Below are 22,351 nucleotides of genomic sequence, written 5' to 3'. Positions count from 1 at the left end.
GTTGTCATCTTTTGTCTCTTTTTCCCTTAGTTTCTGGCAAAGATGTGACCCTTTGTTAAAACCAGTCCATCTACATGTACATATGATCTCCATCTTCTCCAACAGATTTGGATCTCAATGATCATCTTCTCCCCAAGTATTCAGCCTTTTCCTTTCTATTAGTATCTTCCTTATTATCTTCAAACATATTCAAATATTCCCCATCTTTAAAAACAAAATAAAACAAAACAGAACACAACACTCATTAGGCCCTATAATCCCTTGAAGCTATCATCATATATCTCCCCTCCCTTTCTCTCCTAGAAAAAGCTATCTAAACTTACTGCCTACATTTCCTCTTTTATTCATTCACTCTTTAATTCTTTTCAGTTTGGTTTTCAGCCTCTTTATTCAATGGAAAATGTGCTCAATGAAATGGTCTAGAGTTACCAGTGATCTCTTAATTGCCAAATCTGATGATCTTTTCTCAGACATCATTCTTCTCAATTTATCTGCTTCATTTGACACTGGATTATCCTCTCTTTCTGGGTATTCTAAAGTTTTAATACACTGTTTTCTCCTAGTTATCCTTCTATCTCCCTGACCATTCTTCATAGTCTTTTGATAGCCCATCACAAATGGCCAGCCCTTAAATGTTGCCCTTCTTAAGGTTATGTGCTAGGCTAATCTCTTTTCCCCTTTAGCCTCTTTTTGATAATCAGCTGTCAGAAATATGTGTATGTATGTTCAGTTTTTCTCTTCAGCATCAGTCATATCATCACTGATTGCCTTTTAAACTATATGCCCCAACAACATCTTGAACCCAACATGTACAAAAATTAAACCCACTGTCAAACCCTCTCATCTTCCAAATTTCCCTATTTCTGTCAAACACACCATTCTTTCAATCTCTGCAGCTAATAATATACTTGTAATCCTTAGACCCCCTCACTTTCCCCCCATTTCACAGATCCATTCAGTTGCAAAAGTTTTGCCATTTCTATCTTCTAATTCTCTTTCTCACATCAGATCTCTTCTCCATGCACACAGCTACTAATTTTGCTTAGGCCATCACATCTCTTGCCTAGATTATCACAATAATTTCTTTCCTAATTGGTCTCCCTGCCTTAAGTTTCTTACAAATCCAGCACTTATAACTTAAGGAATTTTCCTTAAGGAAAAATCATACAGTATGACTGCCTTACTCATTTAGTTTCCTGTTGCCTCAGAGATAAAAAATAAACTGTTTAGTTTTTATTTTTGCATTTTTTTATTGAAGCTTTTTATTTTCAAAATTTAAGGATGGATAATTTCAACATTGAACCTTGCAAAACCTTATGTTTCAAATTTTCCCTTCCCTCCATGGCAAGTAGATGGCAAATAATCCAATACATGTTAAACATGGTAAAATATATATTAAATCCAATATGTGTATACATATTTATACAATAATCTTCCTGCACAAGAAAAATCAGATCAAAAAGGAAAAAATGAGAAAGAAAACTAAAATGCAAGCAAACAACAACAAAAAGTATGAAAATGCTATGTTGTGGTCCACCCTCAGGTCCCAGAGTCCTCCCTCTGGGTGTAGATGGCTCTCTTCATCACCAGTCCATTGGAACTGGTCTAAATCATCTCATTGTTGAAGAGAGCCATGTCCATCAGAATTGATCATCATAAAATCTTGTTTTTCCTGTGTGTAATGATCTCCTGGTTCTACTCCCTTCATTTAGCATAAGTTCATGTCTCTCCAGGACTCTCTGAAATTATCCTGCTGATCATTTCTTATGGAACAATAATATTCCATAACATTCATATATCATAACTTATTCAGCCATTCTCCAACTGATGGGCACCCACTTAGTTTCCAGTTTCTTGCCACTTCCAAAAGGGCTGCCACAATCTGTTTAGCTTTTAAAGCCCTGTATAACCTGTCCTCAACCTGTATTTCTAGTCCTCTTATATTTTAATCCCCCTCCTCTCCCTTTACATATGGCCAAGCTTTTCTTTGTTACTCACACTTGACCTTCTTTCCTTTCTTATACAGGATGCAGCGCAAACATTATCTTCTATTCGAAGCCTTTTTCAGTTCAGTCTCTCCTTTCCAAATCATCTTATATATACTTGTGTATACATAACTACTTTGTATCTATTCATTTTATTGTGGATACATATGTATATATTTATTCACTTTAAATTATACATAGCATAAAGTGAATATATACATAAATACACAATATCTATGCATGTATGCATAGCATAAAACGAAAATATACATATACATACATATATACATACAAGTTATCTCTCCAATTAGGATAGAATCTAGATTGTTGCAGTCTTTCTACTTTGCACCTATTCTTAGGTGTCTATCTTGAGTGAATAAATACTTGGTTGGTTGATGTGCTATCTCCCACTCGCCAAGCAGAGTGTCTATTTGCAGTGTCTTATCTAAGGCAAACATTCTGATGGAAAAACTCATGTATCTGGCCAATATATGTAGAGCAAATGAAGAACATTTGACTTGCTATTATTCTGTGGATGGCTAAAAACTGATCTTTTTTTCCTCTCAAGGAGGCTCTCTTACACTGCAGGACTCAGGGATATCTCTGTGATATCCTCCACAAACCAGAGCATCTGAGAAACCTTATATTTGATAAGGAAACCCTGTTTTATTTAGACTTTTTGCTATGGACATCTTCCATACTACTGAACAGTTTTAATACTTTGATATTCAATGAACAAATAATTTTATGGTGCTTCTGTCATAGAGACAAGTTGTTTGTTGTTTGTCAGTCATTTCAGTTGTGTCCAACTCTATGACCCCTTTGGAGGGACTTTTTGGTAGAGATACTGAAGTAATTTTTCACTTACTTCTCCAGCTCATTTTACAGATAAGGAAACTGAGGCAGATAAGGTTAAATGACATACCTGAGGTCACATAGCTAGTAAGTGTCTGAGGCTGAATTTGATTGACTCCAGATCCAGCTCTAGCCACTGTGTCAACTAGACCCTTAACATTTATATTTTGTTCTGAGTCAGATGTTTAAGCTAGATGTGATGCTGGATTTGGAATCAGAGAGTTGGTATGGATTTCATTTCTGTTCACTGCTATCTCTTTTGTCTAAAGTCATTTTTTATCTCTCCAGGCTTGCTGGTTTAGTTGACCTATAAGCCCATTTCAGGTCAAATGTCAGGATATTTCTTATTTGCTCAATTGATTTTCAGTTGATTGAATGACTTTGAAGCTGTGGGAGAAAATTGCATGTGAAAGTCTGACACATATTTCCAATAAGAATATTCTGTTTTTTCATTGAAAATTTTCATAAATGTTTGGTATAAGTAAGAAAATTGCTGATATCTCTTTCATTCACATTTGTTTATGAATAAAATTATTCTGATCTTTTTCATCACTTTAGAATATTATCCTTTATAAAATATCTTGAAAATGGACTCCTAAGTGCCTTTATAATTGTGTCACCTATGAATTTCTTCTGCATGTGGATTCAGTCCAGCTGTTCATATCTTCCTTCAAAAGTTGTTGCCACTTTTTAACATTGGGCCCTGAGGTGTCAAATCTTAATCTGGTGGTATCACTGCTTAGGATGGAGATAGATCAATATAAAAACACCAGAAGTTCTGTAGTTCTGTTCTATTTTTTGTTTTTTCTTGCTTGCTTACTTGCTTTTGAGGCAATTGGGGTTAAATGACTTGTCTAGAGTCGCACAGCTAGTATGTCTCAAGTGTCTGAGGGTGGATTTGAATGTAGGTCCTCCTTACTTCAGGGCCAGTGTTCTTTCCACTGTACCATCTAATAGCCCCTTTTGTCTTGTTTTCAAAGGAAATATTATTTGTAGGGTTTTGCTTTCTTTAGTCTATAGGCTATTTTCTCCTCAATTGTTTTTAGCTTTTTTTGAGGTAGTATTACTTAAATTTTTTATCATTCTATTCCACAGTTGTTTACAAATAAGTTTATATGCTAGATTGTTGCTGTACCATGAAGCAGGAGAGCAAAGTCTTTTCAGGAATACAGAATGACATGAATAAAAGTTATGGAGATAAAGAGAAGAGTACAGGGTCCATTAGGAAATAAATACAAAAATATTTTTGCTGGAGGGGAGCATATAAGATTTATATCATGTTACTATATTGTTAATATGATATAGAACATTTTATATACACTATGTGGTACAACAAATAGAGTACTACTGGTTTTTGGAATCAGGGGAACTCATTTTCATGAGTTCATATCTGACCTCAGACACACACTATCTGACTCTAAACAAGTCACTTATCCCTATTTGCCTCAGTCCTTCATCTATAAAATGAACTGAAGACATAAATGCCAAAATACTCTAGTATCTTTGCCAAGTAAACCCCAAATGGAGTCACAGAGAGTTGGACACAACTGAAATGACCAAATAACATAAAAAATTTTTGAACAGAGGCTTAGTCTGGCTATTATATAAAAATGAATTAGACTAAAGTGAATGAGGGGAAAGATATGCTATATATATATATTACCATATATATCTATATATAGATACATATATCTATATATAGATATATATATATGGTAATAATCCAGGCTCATAGCATTGAGGTAGTCTACCAGGGAAGTACTGGATTAGAGAGGAATGAACAGATGGGAGAGATTTTGTGGAACTGGATTTCATAGGATCTGATAACTGACTGAATATTAGTGGTAAGGATAAGAAAGAATTAGAGAAAACCACAAATTTATGAGAAAGTTGACAGCATAAATGGTAAGACCAAAGCCAAAAAAAAAAAAAGAAATAGAGAGGAATTGATTTAGAATGGATGATCATAAGCTTGAATTAGGCCATGTTGAGTTTGAAGTGTTGATGAAACATCCGGATGGATTTGTTCTTAAGGTAACCCAAAATACAGGCCTGGAATGCAAGACTGGGGATCAACTGCATAAAAGTAGTAACTGAAACTTTTCGAGTGAATGAGATTTCCAGAAAACAATATAAAGAGAGAAGAATGGAACCACTGACAGGTTATTCAGTGATATTATCTGTGAGAGGTTAGAAAAAGGATGAAGAGACAGAGCAAGAGTTAAAGAAGTTAAAGAAGGGGAGAAAGAGGAGAAGAACCAAGATTGTCCTGTTTTCAAATTCAAGGAAGGAGACACTATCCACTAAGTATGAATGGTTAGCAATGTCAAGAACAATGGAAAGGTCAAGGAGGATGAGGACTAAGATAACTGGTTTAATTTTGGGATTAGGTCATTGATGGTTTAGGAGAAATTCGATTCTGTAGAGTGCTGAGGCAAAAGTCAGGTGGTAAGAAATTAAGGAGATACAATGGATAGTAAATAGAGCTCTCAAATACAATGTTTTCATAAAGTTTGGAGAGAGATGGGATAAGATCTAGACAAATTATGAATGCAAAAAAAAAAAGCTTTGTTAGGATAAGGTAATAAGACTGTAGCTGAAGAACAGCTATATGTATTGGTGGGGGGAATTTCCTCATTAGGGGTTCATTATATGTTGATGAAATCATAAGTACAGATTAAAAAAAAAAACAAGATCAAATTATCATTGAATAAGCAGTCAGTAGATAATAGGTAACAAACCAACCTCTATATTGATGCACAACCTATAATTTCATATATTGATGACCTTTCTGTTGTCCAGAATAACATAGTTTAAGTCTATTCCCTCTTACAACCTTCAAATATCTAAAATCCTTTAAAAGTCCTGAACCTAACCTCTTAGGTTTTTTCTTTTCTTTTTTCAGGCTAAATATCCCAACCCTTTTTAATATTCCTGATAAGACATGATATCCAGACATAATCCAATCATTTTCTGTTGGAAAGATAGTAGTCACTTTTATGTAATGTCACATCTAATGCCTTTCAACTCCCTTAAAAAAAAAAAAAGTGTTTAGGATACACAGGACACAGTAGAGAACTTCCTAACTATTAAAGCAATGTAAAAGCAGGCCTGTAAAGTAAGATTATTAATGCCGGAAATATTTAGCCAGATAATAGATAATCATCTTTTGAACATGTTATAAAAGGAATTCTAACATTGGGTGGGACGTTTCTAAGCTTCCTTCCAATTCTAAGATATGTGCTTTTTGTTTTTAATCTACTTATCAATTTGTAACTGTGTGAAATAATGGTGAAATCTTAGAGTCTATGTTTCAAGGAAGAAATAGAAAATATTTCAGATGTCTAAGAAAGGTAACTTAAATTACTCAGTGTCTATGTGTTGCTTCTTAATTAGAGGGTGAGCACTTTGAGATCTGAACTGTTCTACTTTTTCCATTTGTATTTTTGTTGTTTAGCACAATCTTAAGTGCTTGATAAGCATTTTTTATTCATTATTTGCAATTAAAGCAGAACATATACAAATTATTTTATCCTATGATCCTAGCCAAAGTTTATGCTAGTATTATCTCTTCTTAGTGCCCTGTTAGTACTTTTCTCAGTCCCTTTTGTCATCTTTTGTCCACTTCCCTGGGTCTTTAAAGAAGAGCCCTTCTGCTCGAAACCCTTCCTTCCATTGACAGGATGAATCTTCTTACCTCTTATTCTCCTCCATGCACTCTGATGCAACCCTATTGGTCTGTTTGCTGAATTGCACACACCACAATTCAATTCTTTGTTGTTGAGTTGTTTTTCAAATGATTTCTCTCTCTCTCTCTTTTTTTTTTTTTTTTTTTTTTTTTTGTTGTTGTTGCTGTTGGTTTTTTTGGGGGGGTGGGGCACAGATTTTTTGAAATGGTTTGCCATTTTCTTTTCCAGTCCATTTCCTGATGAGGAATTGGGAGCAAGGTTAAGTGACTTGCCCAGGGCCACACAGCTAGTGAGTGTCTCTAAGGACAGGTTTTAACTCAGGAAGGTGATTCTTCCTGACTTTATGATCAGTGTTCTATCCACTGTGGTGCCACCTACCTGCTCCAAGTTGACTCTCATTCCTATGTCTTTCATGGACTATGTTCCATGCTGGCATGCACTCCCTCCCTGCTTCTGCCTCTTAAAATATTAGCTTTCCTTCAATACTCAGTTTAAATGCCAACTTCTCCTTGAAGCTCTTGGTCTCTTCCTCTTGCCCCTCAATTAACAATGCTTTTTCCCCCCAAACTACCTTGTATTCATTTTATATATATTTATATATGTCCATTAGATTCCCCTATTAGAGTGTAAACTTCTTGAGGACAAGGAGTGTTTCATTTTAATTTTTCTCAGTTTTAATACGATGACTCCAGGTATAATTGGTGTTTCATACATGCTTGCTATAGTCTGAATTTAATTCAAAATACAGTCCTCCTGATTTTGGGTCCTAGCCACTGAGTCACCAAGGTGCCTTTTAAAAAATGTTAACTATTATTATTGATAGCATGTAGCTTTTTACCTATTATGTTTCTGCATAGGAATAGTCTTGAATTGAGTTATCAGATATGGGAAGGAAACTCTAAGAGGCAGCTAGCCTCAGACACTTATTGTGACACTGGGTAAATCACTCAGTTGGTTTCTGCCTCAGTTTCATCTTCTATAAAAAGGAAATAATAATAGCATCTACCTCTCAGAGTTGTATTGGGATAAATTAAATTTGTAAAGTTCTCTGGAAATCTTAAAACACTATGTGCATTATTAATGATGATGATGATATCTCAAATGAAACTTTTCATCATCTCCCTACACATTGTCCAAATAGGAGCCAAAGGCAAGAAGTAGCAAAGGACAGAGCCAGGATTTGCAGTTTATTAATACTGTTCTTTTGTAGAACTGTGCAAGTATTCTAGAAGAGAATTGATTGTCTAGAAACTCCCAGTTCTTTTCCTTTGTGGTGAGACATCTATTTCAAAGAGTTTGAAGAGATACACACACATATATAATATATATATGTATACACACTATAAATATATATATATATATATATATATTTTTATTTATTTATTTATTTATTTATTGTGTATGTGTGTCTAAAAGGAAGGTTAAAGTCCTCCAGAGATGCAAGAAAAGTTATTATGACTATTCATGGTCTTGGCTACAAGTATTTCGAGTTAATTCAATAAAATGAAGTTTGTCTTTCATTTATTCTATTGTTAGAATGTTTGCATGGGAGCTAAGTGTCCCTTTACTTTTACTATAAATGACATGTCTTACTTATCTGTCCCTGGCTGAAGTTCTTTATGTTCTCTTCTGTGAATTGGTTTAATGTTTCACTGATGCTCTTACTTACCTGCTTACCCATCCTATCTATCTATCTATCTATCTATCTATCTATCTATCTATCTATCTATCTATCTTATGTTGGCTTGATGAAATGTTTAGCCATAGCAAATGAACCAAATTCTGATGTCCCTGGGGTGATAGGATGAGGTCCCTGGCTGGATGAGAGCATGAGCCAAAGAAAGGAAGAAATGAAAGAATCCTGTTTGTGCTCACACTTTTTAGTTCCGGTGCACACAGATTATTACACAGATTTTGCTCAATGCAATTGCATATAAAGCAGCTAGATAAAATGGAATCAAAAGTATAATTTTCATTCATTCAATAAGTATTTAGTAAACACCTATTGTTTGTTTGGCATTGTAGGAGGCTCTGACAGGGAAGCATAGACAAAAATAAATCTACCTCTGATTCAAAGAGTTTGAAGTTTATTGGAGAAACAACTTGTATATGACTGAAGACAAACTATAAATAAAGTAACAACAAAGGAGTTTGGACGTGATGAGGGAGAAAAGCAGACAGCCCAGTATGTAAATGACCAACAAAATCTTACATCCTCTAGAGAAAAATTCCTTTCTTATACAAACTTCAGAGGACTTACAGTCTCTGAAGAAACTCCTTTGTTACACAAACTTCTTCATATCCTATGGAAGTCTTATCAGATACAAATCCTGTTCTATTATCCTGTTGTGTATAAAATGAAGCTCCAAAATTCCATTCTTTGCAATAAATGGCTTCTCTCCCTGGAAGCAGATATTGCCCTCCAAGACTTCTTGGAGTTCTTTTCCTAATCAATAAAGCCTTTCTTGTCACAGCTTTGAGTAGATGAATTCTTTCACCACGGACCCAGCCTTAGCACTTTGGAGAGGAGAGAGGAGAGAATCCCAGACCCATCTTTGCCCAGTATGCAACTCTCTTCAGAGGGACCACAGAAAAAGAGAGATTCAGGAAAGTGTCTAGATGGAAGTTGTTGAGTGGCAGAACTTTGAAGGAAACTAGGCAACTGAGAGATGGTTAACAAAAATAGTTACCCAGGTTATGGGTAGAGGTATGATGATGGTAGGAAATGTTATTTACAAGAGCCAGCAAATAAATTAGTCTACTTGGACTAGAGAATAATGCACAATAAATCTAGAAGAGAATAATACACAATAAATCTAGAAAGCAGATGGAAGTCTGAATTCTCTGAATATTTACTTTATTTATATTTTATGTGCCCTATTATTTAAAAAAAATTGAATATGTAAATTAATCAAAGAGAAAAATTCATTCATTTATGGCTGTAAGTAGTACTGGAGAATAATGGATGACTACTTGAAAATCACAATACTTTGAAATAAGAAAGAGAATAGGTCCAAATCTAGCCCCATCAAATAGAAACAAAAGGGTATTTTGGGGGAGGGGCAGGCCAACCCTATTTATGCAGGTTTTCACATGACTTTCCTTTTAAGAAGAATGTGGACTGCATCCAAAACAAATAATATTTTGTTAGATGGGAAGACCAAAAGCAAAAGCAAAAAAGGAGGATGGATGATCTTTCTTTAATGTCAAAACTGACATAAACACATCCCCCCCAAGCCTTTTGCTCAAGATAATTTTCTCAACAAGACACAGATTGCTCCAGTCTCTGCATATCAGCCTTTGAAGCAATTTCCTTATTATTAGGAATGGGGGCAGGGTTTCCTTTGAGGATTTTTACAGCAGTGAAATGTTCCTCCTTTAAATACTTTCACATGATGGGGGGAATTCCTTGTTCAAAGTGCTGTCATCACTGGGGATTTTAAGCCATTTATTGTAGAGTGAAGCCTTTCCTTGAGCTGATTGTCAATAGTGACTCACCTTTGCCTCACACAGAATAGGCCCTTAATAAATATTTCATAAATGAATGGAAGAAAATGAATTAATTTGAGCTGTCCATGGAGGTTTGTAATGATACTCCCCTTTTCAGAAGGATTGCTAGAAGGAAACAGTGCCCTTCACCCCTGCTTCTTGTTTATCTTACTGAAAGATTAAATATGCTTCTCTTTCTTTTTTAAATTACATTTTCATTTTTATTTTGAGTTTAACCAACATCAACAAACATAAGAATTTCAATACAAAAAAACAAAAACAAAAACAGAAAAAGAGAATTGGACATGAAACAACAAATGACTATGAGTATCAATTCAATTTAACCCAGTAGTAACAACTGTCTTACTTATCTGTCCCTGGCTGAAGTTCTTTATGTTCTCTTCTGTGAATTGATTTAATGTTTCACTGATGCTCTTACTTACCTGCTTACCCATCCTATCTATCTATCTATCTATCTATCTATCTATCTATCTATCTATCTATCTATCTATCTAACCAACAAAATCATTCTGTTATGACAAATGCAAATAATCAAGCAAAACAAATCCACACACTGGCTATATCTGAAAATATTTGTCTCATTCTGTGTCTCTCCTCCAGCAACTCTCAGCCAAGAGATATGAGGTATTCTTCATCAGTCCGTTGAAGTTGTGATTGGTTATTTTAATGACCTCAGTTCTCAAATCCTTCACTGTAGAAGTTGTTCTCCTGGTTCATTTATTCTGCATTAAGCTATACAATTTTTTTCCAGCTTTTACTGAATTCATTCCTTTTGCTATTTCTTCTGATCCAAAGATATCTCATTATATTCATATAGGGAAGGGGAAGGGAATAAGCATTTGTATAGTGCGTAGTATATCTCAAGCACCATGCTAAAGTGCTTGATAAATATTATCTCATTTGATCCTTACAGTAATCTTGAGAAATATCTCCATTTTATATTTGATAAAGCTGAAGCAGATACTGACAGAAAAGTACAAACAAGAATAAGTCAACCTCTGATTCTTGCCCAGGGTTCCACATCTCTGAGACCAGATTTGAACTCAGGTCTTGACATGAAAGTCAGAAGTGATACAAGACATAGGAGACACTAGCACAGGACTGCCTACCATGATGTGCCTGCATCTATGAGCAAAGCACAATTGCAGTAACTCAAAAGAAACATGAGAGGTACAAATTTAGAGACATTTCTATTCCCAATTCCACATAGATTATTTCTGCCTGACCTGTGGTAGAACTCATCTTGATCTGCTCAGCCATAGTTAGACACATTGTACATTAACCCCAACAGAATGTTGTCATTTTGATCCTCTTCAAGAATAAAGTATAACACGGTGTGCCATCATTTGTTTAACCATTCCCTAATTGATGGGCACCTACTTTGTTTGCTGTCCTTTGTTTCAACAAAAAAAAATGCTGTTATAAATATTTTTGTACATGCATATACTTTCTGTCTTTGATCTTGTTGGGATATAAACGTTAGTAGTAGTATTTCTGGGTAAGAGGAAATGGACAGTTTGACCTTTTGGGGACAATTTCAAAGCACTTTTTAGAGCATGTTCAATATGTATTCAGTTGTTTTTCAGTTACATCCTACTCTTTGTGACTCTCTTTGGGATTTTCTTGATAAGGATACTGGAGTGGTTTGGCATTTCCTTCTCCAGCTCATTTCATAGATGAGGAAACTGGAGCAAACAGGGTTAAATCACCTATTTTGGGTCACAGAGCTAATAAGTATTTGAGTCTAGCTTTGAATTCTGGAAGGCGAGTCTTCCTGATTTAAGGCCCAACACTCTATCCACTGAACTTCCCAGCTGCCACTTTCTAGGATAGTTAAGTCAATTCATAGTTTCAATGACTATTTTGGTAGTAAATACATTAACATCTTCTATTTTTTTCAATCTTTTGATTTTGTTTTAACATTTCTGATTTTATCATTGAATCATTGAGTTCTAATTACTCCATTTTGTTTTTTAGAGGGTTCTCTACCTGGATCATGTTGTCTTCCTTTTGGTTCATCACTATATATATATACATATTCTCATTCTAAGTTTTCTCTTCAGATCTTGAATTTAATTTTAAAAAAGAAACTTCTTAGATAATTTATTCTATCTCTTCTTGGAATCCTGTAGTCAAGACACATTTTATTTTATTTTTCCTGAGTCTATCTACTTATTATCAAATTGCTCTTTCCTTCTGGGTTTACTTCTTGGACTTCTCTTACTCCAAATTATTTCTTTTTTCATACTTGGTCTCTTCTTAGGTTTACTCATATCTCCAGCCCCAGTTCCTAGATTGGAACTTTATGCCAGCTCCATGTTCTTTCCCGTCTTGCAAACTCAAATGAGGTATTCAGATTCTACTACTACCCTGCCACACTTTAGGGTGGAATGTCTGTTATTAGATCCTGCTTTCTGCTTTCTATTCCTGATTTCTTTCTATCTCCGTTTCCAATTGATCCAGTGCTAGTGTTGGTCTTGGACTTTTTTCTGTCTCTTTTAACTTGTACAGTCATGAAATAGCAGTTGACCTTGCTGCCAGCTACAGTCCCAAGAGGTCTTTAAATGATATCATGGATCACTTTAGTTTCTGGCCTTTGGTAGAATTCCCTGCTATAGGCTGCCTGGACAATGCATTTCTCCATTCTCTTGAGGAGAGTCTCCTACTGGTAGCTGGCTTTGTCTTCTCCTATGGGTCTTGTAGGATTTTTGGAGCCAGATTTCAAGACTCTTGGAGGGCCCCATTATAAATACATATTATCTTGGGGAGAACCCTCTTAGTCTTCTGGGGCAATAATCTGTCAGAAACTAATTTTAGCACTTGCCAAATTTTGGTTAAGATTCTATTGGCATCCGGTCCTTTTAAAATTAATATCCTCAAAGGCCTTAGTTTATACTGAAGATAGACCTGCTTCAACTACCCAAAGATTTCTGGATATCTTCTTGGACAATCCTGGACTGAGCAAAAGAGTTGAATTTTCTTGATCATTGTTTCATTTGGCACCCTTTTTAGTCTTAGCAGGGACAATATTCACCCACTGATGCTGTATAACTAGGAATAATATCCCACACTCTCCAAAGACAAAAAAATTACAGGTGACCCAAAGGGCAATGGAGAGACACATGGAAGGTTTAAAAGGCTGCAGCATATTATCAGTGACTTGAATGCAAGATGCCATTTTAAAGCTCTTAACTAGGAAATATATGGCCAGAAAAAGAAAGAGGTTTCTTTATTGGGGGTAAGAGGTACCAGTCTGAAGATTAGCTAGTACCTACAGAATGTTGAAGCCATCTTAATCAGAAGTCCACATGAATCTCTTTGAAAGATAAATAGTAGCCCAAAAACTGCAGAGCTTTTAATATGGCTGCCAACCAGTTTTTTTAGACCTTTCCATCCATAAGACTTAGACAGCACATTGAATGTTTACTTATAAATTTCCTCTCCGGCTCAAAATGTACATTATCCATTTTCTATTGGTTTTGAAATGTTAATCCTCACAATGCTCCTTTTCTCAGAGTCCCTCCCAATGCTTAGATGGTGCCAAGGTAAACAAACAAATTGCACTTTTCAAGTATCAATGCCTAAGTAACACACATTGAAACCATTTGAGGACTTTTATTCCATCCCACTTGACCTAATCCTTTATGACACTCTGGAGACATCTCAAACTCAACATGTGCAAACCAAACTAATTATCTTTCCTAAAACCAATTTCTCTTCCAAACTTCCTTATTAAAGAGATCTCCTCTCCTCTAGGCTCCAAGTTTGTAATGTTGGCATTATCCTCACTTCCATACCTTCTCCCTTACTTCTCTTATTCCACACAGTTAGTCATTTGCAAAATATTGTTGTTTCTATGATCCTAAATGTTTTTGCATTTGACTCCTTTTAGTAACTATCTTAGTCCATATCTTCACTATTTCTTAGCTAAATTATTTAAAAGAACTCCAAAATTGTCCTGCCTTTCCAAGTTTCACCCTATCCAACCCATTTTTCATGCAGCTTTCACTTTCACAGTGATTTTCCTTAAGTGCAGTTATTAAGTCACAATCTCTTACTCAATAAATTCCACTGGCTCCCTATTACCTCTAGGCTAAAATGTAAAGTCCTCTGTTTAATTTTTAAATCCTTTCACAACCTAGTCCCATTCTATCTTTCCAGCCTCAATAAACATTACTCCTTGGGGGGTTGGTCTAATTCAGGGGTGGTCTAGTAGTTCAGGTTTGGGATTAGAACAAAATGACATACTAGCAGACTATCTTTTGAAAACTCTTCCTATTTGTTGACTACTTATTTATTAAGGGACACATATTTGTGTCAATTCCTTATATGTTTAAGATATGAGATTTTCCTTTGAAGATTTTTTTTCTTTAATTCTACAATACCCTTTCCATTTTCTTCATTCTTTATGTTTGTGTAGAAACTTTTAAGTTTTATATAGTCAAAATTTGTTTCATCTTTTGTGATCTTTTCTATAATTTGTTTATTTAAGATTCCTTTCCTTAGTCACAGTTATTAAAGATACCTAATATTGTTCTCTTCTCACTTTTTTCAACCTTCTGCTCTTTTAAAGTTCCGGTCTCCTAAACCTGGTTTAGGTTCATTTTGAGCTCATGGTCATATATTGTATAAGATGTTAGTCTAAATTTAATTTCTGCCAAATTGCTTTACAGCTTTCAAAGCAGTTCTTGTTAAAAATAGAATCTACTTGACAACTTATGTTTGTGGCTTAATAAAACATTGGGCTAATGCTTTCAATTGCTTGTTTCTTTTTTATATAGTCTATTTATCAACTTTCCTTTTAACCAGTAGCAGATAGTTTTGATGGGTACTCCATTATAATATAGCTTAAGATCTAGGGATGTTAGGTTCCCTTCACTTACATTTTTCATTATTTCCTTTGAGATTATGAACCTTTCATTCATTGAAATCAGTTTAATCACTATTTTCCTAGTTCTATAAAACTTTTCCATTAGAAAGGTCTATATTTTTAGAAGTTTTCAAGTGTTTCATAGTTTGTAAAAGACAGAATTTTGTTAAAGATTACATACTTTTTAAAACAACTATGTGGTTTTTATAATTTTTGTCACTTTTATAATTATAAGATTAATTATGCTAATTATTTTCCTAATTTTGACTCATCTCTGAGATGTTTCCGACTTGATGATAGTAAATTTTTTCAGTGTATAGAATTCTAGTCTTCTCTACTTCTCTATAGCTATGTGTGTAAATAATTTAGTGGAAGAAATAATATAACAGTGATTACCCAATGGGGTAGCCCACACAGAATGGGATTTTGTGAGTCTTTACAAAATCTCTGTGTAGAACCTAGAGAAATCCCTTCTTTAAGGGAGAGGTGTGTTCAAGGTTAGAATTGATCAGTCTCTTTGATTTAACACAGTTTCCTTCTTTTTCATTATTTCAACATGTTTGAAATTGTAGTTATCACTTGGGCCCTGGTACGTTAGAACAGAATAATATACTGATGTCAATAAATAACAGGAAATGGTGATAGATTTATAAGAAGGGATATTTTTCTCAATATGTCAAGATGTGATTGGATTGGTGAGGGTTCTGCATCTATCATTTCTGATAATCCTCATTCAGCAAGTTACTAGATGCACTTTGAAAAATTAAAATATCCACAAATTTGTCACTTAGCAGCTAAATTATCATCTGTTATCTTTCATCTATTGATCTATCATTTATCTATCATTTTTGTTAACTGTATTATATTTTTTCTCTTCAAGTTAATTGTTTTGTGAGTTTGTCTGTGTGTGTGAATGTGAATGTGTGTGTGTGTGTGTACATGTGTGAGTGTGCATGGCAATTGGAGTTAAGTGACTTGCTTGGGGTTATACAGCTAGTATCTTAAGATCAGATCTGAAATTCATGAAGATGAACCTTCTTGACTGTGGATTCAGTGTTTTATCTACTCTACTATCTAGTTGCATATATTATGTTTAGTATGTCTTTAAAATTACATTTCTAACCAAAAGCCATTTATCTTATTCTCTCTCTTTTCTTGTACCTTTCTCCCCAGGTTGGCCCTCATTCCATGATGTGATAAATTCGGATGCAATTACATTCACTGATGACTTTTCTCATGGGATGCATAGAGTTGAAACAAGCTGCTCTCAGGTCAGTCAACAGCACATGAATTTCTTGACAATATAAAATACAATTTTTCCATGTGTTTCATGAAACATACCCAAGACTTATGATTTTGTCAAGTAGAATTACAAGACAAAGTGACTACTTACAAGGGTGACAGATAAGTAATTTAAAATTAAAGGAGGAATAGCAAGGAACAAGGGGGAAAGAAGGGAGATCAAACTTACTTACCTTAGACCTCAAAGAGTAATAAACTGTCCTTAATGCATATATAATTCTCTCTGCTCCATCCTTTCTTTGCCTACTGGGAGAAGAACTATTCCCTCAGCCTTTTTTTCACTTTCTCCAATTTGGGCACAGTGCCTCTTTAGAAATGTTCTGTTTTCTGCTTGACAATCTCTGAAGCCATCAAAATAAGCTTAATCTAAGTGTGTTTGGTTCTCCTTATCCTCTGCCTCTATTCTTGATCCATTCATAATATCATTTGCCCCATGGCTTACATTTCTAGTGTAAAAGTATACCATTCCCCCCCCCCCTTTAGGATGTATAAAAATTGGGGCAACAAAACCACTATTGTGCCTCGTAACATACTCATGTAGGGCTTTGTGATTAGAAAAAAAATACTTAATGTTCTCATTTGATGTTTAAAGCAACTTTTTAAGATCTATAAAATTTGCAATTTCAAATTGCAAAAAAAATCATATTGGAAATTATAATTCTGAAATGCATGATTTTTTCAAATGCTTATAGTTTAAGTTTCTAAAGCTATGAACAAGAACAATGATTAGACTACTTCCAAGGACCAATTATTCTCTCCTTAATTATGTTATATACAGTGACATGTACTATGTGATCCTGGTCAAATAGTTTAACTAACCTCTGCCCATCTCAATTTCTTTATAAGAGACAATATGTATAAATCACTTTGAAAACCCTAAAAGTGTCATATAAACATTATTACCACCATCACCACTATCATCATCATCGTCGTCATCATCTTATTTCTCCTCATCTTCCTCCTCCTCCTCAATTTACTAAGTTAATGGATGTAGACACTTTGTTCCTACTGATGTTTGACCCTTCTTTTTCACAAATAGCTTAAACATCTTTTAGATTGAAGGCCAGAATAGATTGTACAGTACAAAAAAAAGCAAAATATCTTGCTGTTCTCTTTATTCCCTCAAGAATTCTTCCACTTATTATATTACACAGGTAGCATAGTTAGTTTTAAATGAAATGCAAATTTCCTCAGTGTCCAACTCACTTCATCATAAACTTCCTATTACTATACTAGAAAAAAAATCTCACATGCCTCACTGGCTTAATCATTGGCTTATAAAGTTATGCTTTGGTTTCAGAACATGCATTTTTGCTATAGGTAAGCTATAAATTAGGCATATCCATAAAATGTTCCTCATTTGAATCTGTTTTTACTCGAATTGAAATTGAACAGAGAAGTTGTGAGCTGTCTGAGAGCAGGGGCTATGTTTGCCTTTCTTTGTATCCCCTCAAACTTAGCACTGTGCCTGGTGAGTGGTAGATGTTTGGTAAATATTTGTTGACTGATTAATATGTAAGTGAGATAAACCCAAAGCAAAATGATAGAGAGAGCCAAAGGAGGATCCTAGAAGACCTTAGTTCTACTGCTAGCTCTGACACATACTGACTGTTTGACTCCAGGCAAATCAACCTCTGACTCTTAAATTTCAAAGAAGGTGCTTCCATTAATAGAGAGGATTCCTTTATTTGGGTGTTTCGAGTACTAATTAAATCACAGTTTCAGTCCTTTTTTCTATTCTTGTAGTATTTAAGTTATTCTCTGCTTGAAAGTGAATAGAGCTTAAAAGAAGACAAAAAATAACTTTTTAAATAGTGGTCTAGAGACCTGAGAAAGTTAATGAAGCTTCTATTTTATTCCCTGCCAATGAGTAACAGCTAAAACTCTGGGAGAAACTTGATTAGAATAATATTAAACCTATAAATGTAATTTAAACTTTTTTATTATTTATAATAATAGTTAGCATTTACATAAAATTTTAGGGTTAACAAAACATTTGTAAAGAGAATGTTAAGTGACCTGTCCAGGGTCACATGGCTAGTCAGACTCTGAGGATAGATTTGAAAATTTTGAATCTGGAGGAAAGTAGGATTCTGTAAGAATTGGTTTTGGAATAAATTCAGTGCTGACCCAGATTTATGAAACTATTTCATGCATAAATTTGTTAATGAATGAAGTAACTGTTTCTTTTTTAACTAAATATGAGACGTGCCATTCAGACACAGAATCTGACATATAAATCACTTTAATAATACTTTATCAGTTGTTCTGTTTACTTAATGAAGAACTGCTCATTATTTCTTTAGTTATAACTTAGATAAGTGAGGACTCCATTTAGCCACCTAAAATATTTAGCTACACTTGTACATATGAAAGATATATGAACATGTGTCCTGAGGAAAAGTGACACATTGTAATTTATGCTTCTGATATAAAGTTCACTTTGGTCCTGTTGGCCTTGGTGAAAATTATTATTAGACTGTTAACAATTTTGGAAAATACTGGTGATTTTTTCCCTTCCTTCCTTCCTTCCTTCCTTCCTTCCTTCCTTCCTTCCTTCCTTCCTTCCTTCCTTCCTTCCTTCCTTCCTTCCTTCCTTCCTTCCTTCCTTCCTTCCTTTCCTCCTTCCTGCCTTAGTTTCTTCGTTCCTTCTCTTCTTTCCCTTCTTTTCTTTCCTTCCTTCCTTCCTTCCTTCCTTCCTTCCTTCCTTCCTTCCTTCCTTCCTTCCTTCCTTCCTTCCTTCCTTCCTTCCTTCCTTCCTTCCTTCGTTCCCTCCTTCCTGCCTTAGTTTCTTTGTTCCTTCTCTTCTTTCCCTTCTTTTCTTTCCTTCTTTCCTTTCCTTCTTTCCTTCCTTGTTATTTAGGACTCCCTCAGGAACACCAAAAAACAATTAATAAATAAATGGAAAAGAGGAAGTAAAATGTTAAATTTCATTCAAGTTTCACTATTTTATGTCTTTTAGGTTTCAGGTATATGGGCCAATGTTTATGTTCATGGGTGAATGAATTTTCTTTCCCAGAGAAGGTGTAATAGAGTTGACATCAGTAACTTAGTAGCAATCAAGGAAAAAATGATACATTAGTGATATTCTTCAGTAGTTAAAGATAAATTAAGCATAAACCCCTTGCTAAGAGGAAATAATATCCATGAAAGATATCAATTAAAATTCAGCATAACTCTTGGTCCTTTCATTAATGGAACTGATGACCAATAGTTACCATTCCTGGGGACTAGCAAATCCAGTTTCTATTCTTAACAGTTGATTGATTATTGGAGAAATGGTTCTGACCATACTCTCTTTGCGGGTCTTTTCCAGCTCTCTAAATTTATACTATTTAGAAAGATTATTTCTTTATGTCAAGCTTTTAATTTAAAGAAGACAGATAGAATAAACAGAGAAAGACAGGTCAGAGACAGAGACAGGAAGAGACTCAAGAGAGAGAGATAGGGACAGAAGAAGGAAAGAGAAAAGGAGAGGAGAGAAGAGAAGCGAAGAGAGTCATTCTCCCTGTCATATAAGAAAATGTATGTTTTAAGTAAGTTGCATGCAAACTGTAGAAAATAATAAGACTTTAAAAAACTTAACTACTTGTTATCCCCTTCCCCAGATGGATGTAACTATGAGATGTGTGCCAGAGAAATACAATATGCTATGGGAACATTACAAAGTATTATTTCAGTAACTTAAAATCATATATACATAGATTGATATTTACATTGTTAAATTATATATTGCTATCGCATTAACCTATCAAATTCCTTTTGAATTCTTATTATTCATATTCCTTGTATCATATTTTAGATTTTTTCATTCCCACAATCCTACATCAGTTATTTTATTTTCTCTAATTTCTCTAATTGCTTTGTTGTTATTATTGTTTTATGAGGCAAACAGAGTTAAGTGACTTGCCCAGAGTCATAGATAGTAAGTGTCAATGTGTGGTCCTCCTGACTCTGGGGCCAGTGTTGCATCCACTGTGTCACCTACCTGCCCCAATTTCTGCAATGTCTTAATTCTTCATGTGAATATAGCAACTATGAGTGGCTTATATTATGAATGAGAAGATCATAAGGCCTGTATAAGAGTACATATTATCAAACATGTGTGACAAATGAATAAAAGCTTCCCACTTATCAATACAACCTGAATCAATAGCAAACAATCATTCAACTAGAATTTATTAAGCACCTATAATGTTCTAGTTATTATGTTAGGCTCTGAGGCTACAAATTCATAGAATAGGACAATTCGTATTCTTAAAGCACCTATATACTATCAGGAGAGATAAATATCTATCTATCTATCTATCTAGATATAGATATCTATATACATAGATATCTATATCTATATATACATATACATAGATTGATATTTACATTGTTAAATTTTATATTGTTATCATTCTAACCTATCAAATTCCTTTTGAATTCTTATGTATTCCCAAATGCCATCTTTTTCTCTAAACTTCATATTATATGCAAATTTGATAAATTACCTTTATTCAAAATGCATATAAAATTGTTGAATAGCTCCTGCCTAAGGACAGTTCCTAAGGGTGCTCTATCAGAGACTACTTTTCATTGACATTGACATAATGATGATTCATTAAGTCTGGACATTCAGCCAATTCTAAATTCTTTTAACAATGATTATCGTAGGAGAAACTGTCAGTTATCTTATGAAATCTAGGCATTTTTTGTTGCTTTTCAGTCATTTTTTTCAATTGTATCTGACTATGACCTCATTTAGGGTTTCATTGGCAAAGACACTGAAGTGATTTGCCAATTATTTCTCCAGTTCATTTTATAGATAAGGAAACTAAGGCAAACAGGGCTAAGTAACTTGCCCATAATCACAGTGCTGTGAAGTTCTTGAGGTCATATTTGAACTTGGGAAAATGAGTCTTCCTAATTCTGGGCGACTGTACCACCTGGCTCTCCCTAAATCCCTGGATATCCCTAGATATTCACTGGACCTGAAATCAGGAAGACTCATCTTCCTAAGTTAAATCTAGCCTCAAACACTTATTAACTATGTGACCTTGGACAAGTCACTTAATCCTGTTTGTTAAGTTTCCTTAAACTTTCCCCATTTATAAAAAGGATATGGCAAACAACTGCAGTATTTTTGCCAAGAAACCCCCAAATTGGGTCATAAAGAGGTACACAACTGAAAAAATGATAAACAACAAAAATGAAAGTGAAAAACTGTTATCAGAAAGTATGAAATATTCAAGAAATCTGAAAATGAACTATGAAGAAACTTAAAAGGAAAGTATAATTTATATGGCCTCAACATTTGGAGGTAGAAGAAGGAACAACCCAAAGAAATCTATGAAGATGAAGATGTCTGACATCTATGAAAATGTCTATTAAAATGATTCCTTTGTGGGAGCATCATCTTGCTATGCAATACTTTTCAACTACTTGTTTCTATTCACAATCTTTACCCCTTTCTCTGTCATGAAGCTGCCCATCATTGGGAAGTCTTCCCCTATAATTAGGATTAAATTCAATGAAAGTCTGATATGACTCTTGTAGGTCAAAGTTGCAGGACATGTTTTTGCTACTCAGATCTTTTCTTTGGTGATCTTTCTGTTATGGCTCATGAGTTATATTGAACTTAACTCTGGACCACACAAGCAAAGTAATGCATAGATGCCTCAGTGTGGTTTCCCTGTGGCAATAGCATCCAGAGCTATACACTATAACACAGAAAGCTAAGAGTAGAGAACTCCCCATTTCTTAGACAAGCTATGGCAAGATTTAGCCAATGATTAGACTACAGAAACAAAAATGAGCTAAAATTTGTAAAGTATTTTGCAAACATTATATAATTATCTATAAACACTACATAAATACTAATTATCATACCTCATTAAGAAAAAGCAAATTAGAATAGAAACAAGTAGTTGAAAAGTATTGCATAGCAAGATGATGCTCCCACAAAGGAATCATTTTAATAGACATTTTCATAGATGTCAGACATCTTCATCTTCATAGATTTCTTTGGGTTGTTCCTTCTTCTACCTCCAAATGTTGAGGCCATATAAATTATACTTTCCTTTTAAGTTTCTTCATAGTTCATTTTCAGATTTCTTGAATATTTCATACTTTCTGATAACAGTTTTTCACTTTCA

The 22,351-nt window shown here is 34.4% G+C and overlaps 1 protein-coding gene across 1 annotated transcript in view; it reads left to right on the top strand.

Annotated features, from left to right (window-relative positions):
* The window catches only part of MSRB3 (methionine sulfoxide reductase B3), a 183,765-nt gene that overhangs the window by 149,578 nt on the left and 11,836 nt on the right, over window positions 1-22,351 (top strand). Inside the window, exon 6 of the mRNA XM_074269722.1 lies at window positions 16,083-16,180. Within this exon, the coding sequence (XP_074125823.1) occupies window positions 16,083-16,180 (98 nt within the window). The remainder of the gene's footprint in view (window positions 1-16,082; window positions 16,181-22,351) is intronic.

The sequence above is a fragment of the Sminthopsis crassicaudata genome, chromosome 5 (genome assembly GCF_048593235.1).
Source record: "Sminthopsis crassicaudata isolate SCR6 chromosome 5, ASM4859323v1, whole genome shotgun sequence".
In the NCBI taxonomy this organism is placed as follows: domain Eukaryota; kingdom Metazoa; phylum Chordata; class Mammalia; order Dasyuromorphia; family Dasyuridae; genus Sminthopsis; species Sminthopsis crassicaudata.
This window is presented reverse-complemented; position numbering and strand designations above follow the sequence as displayed.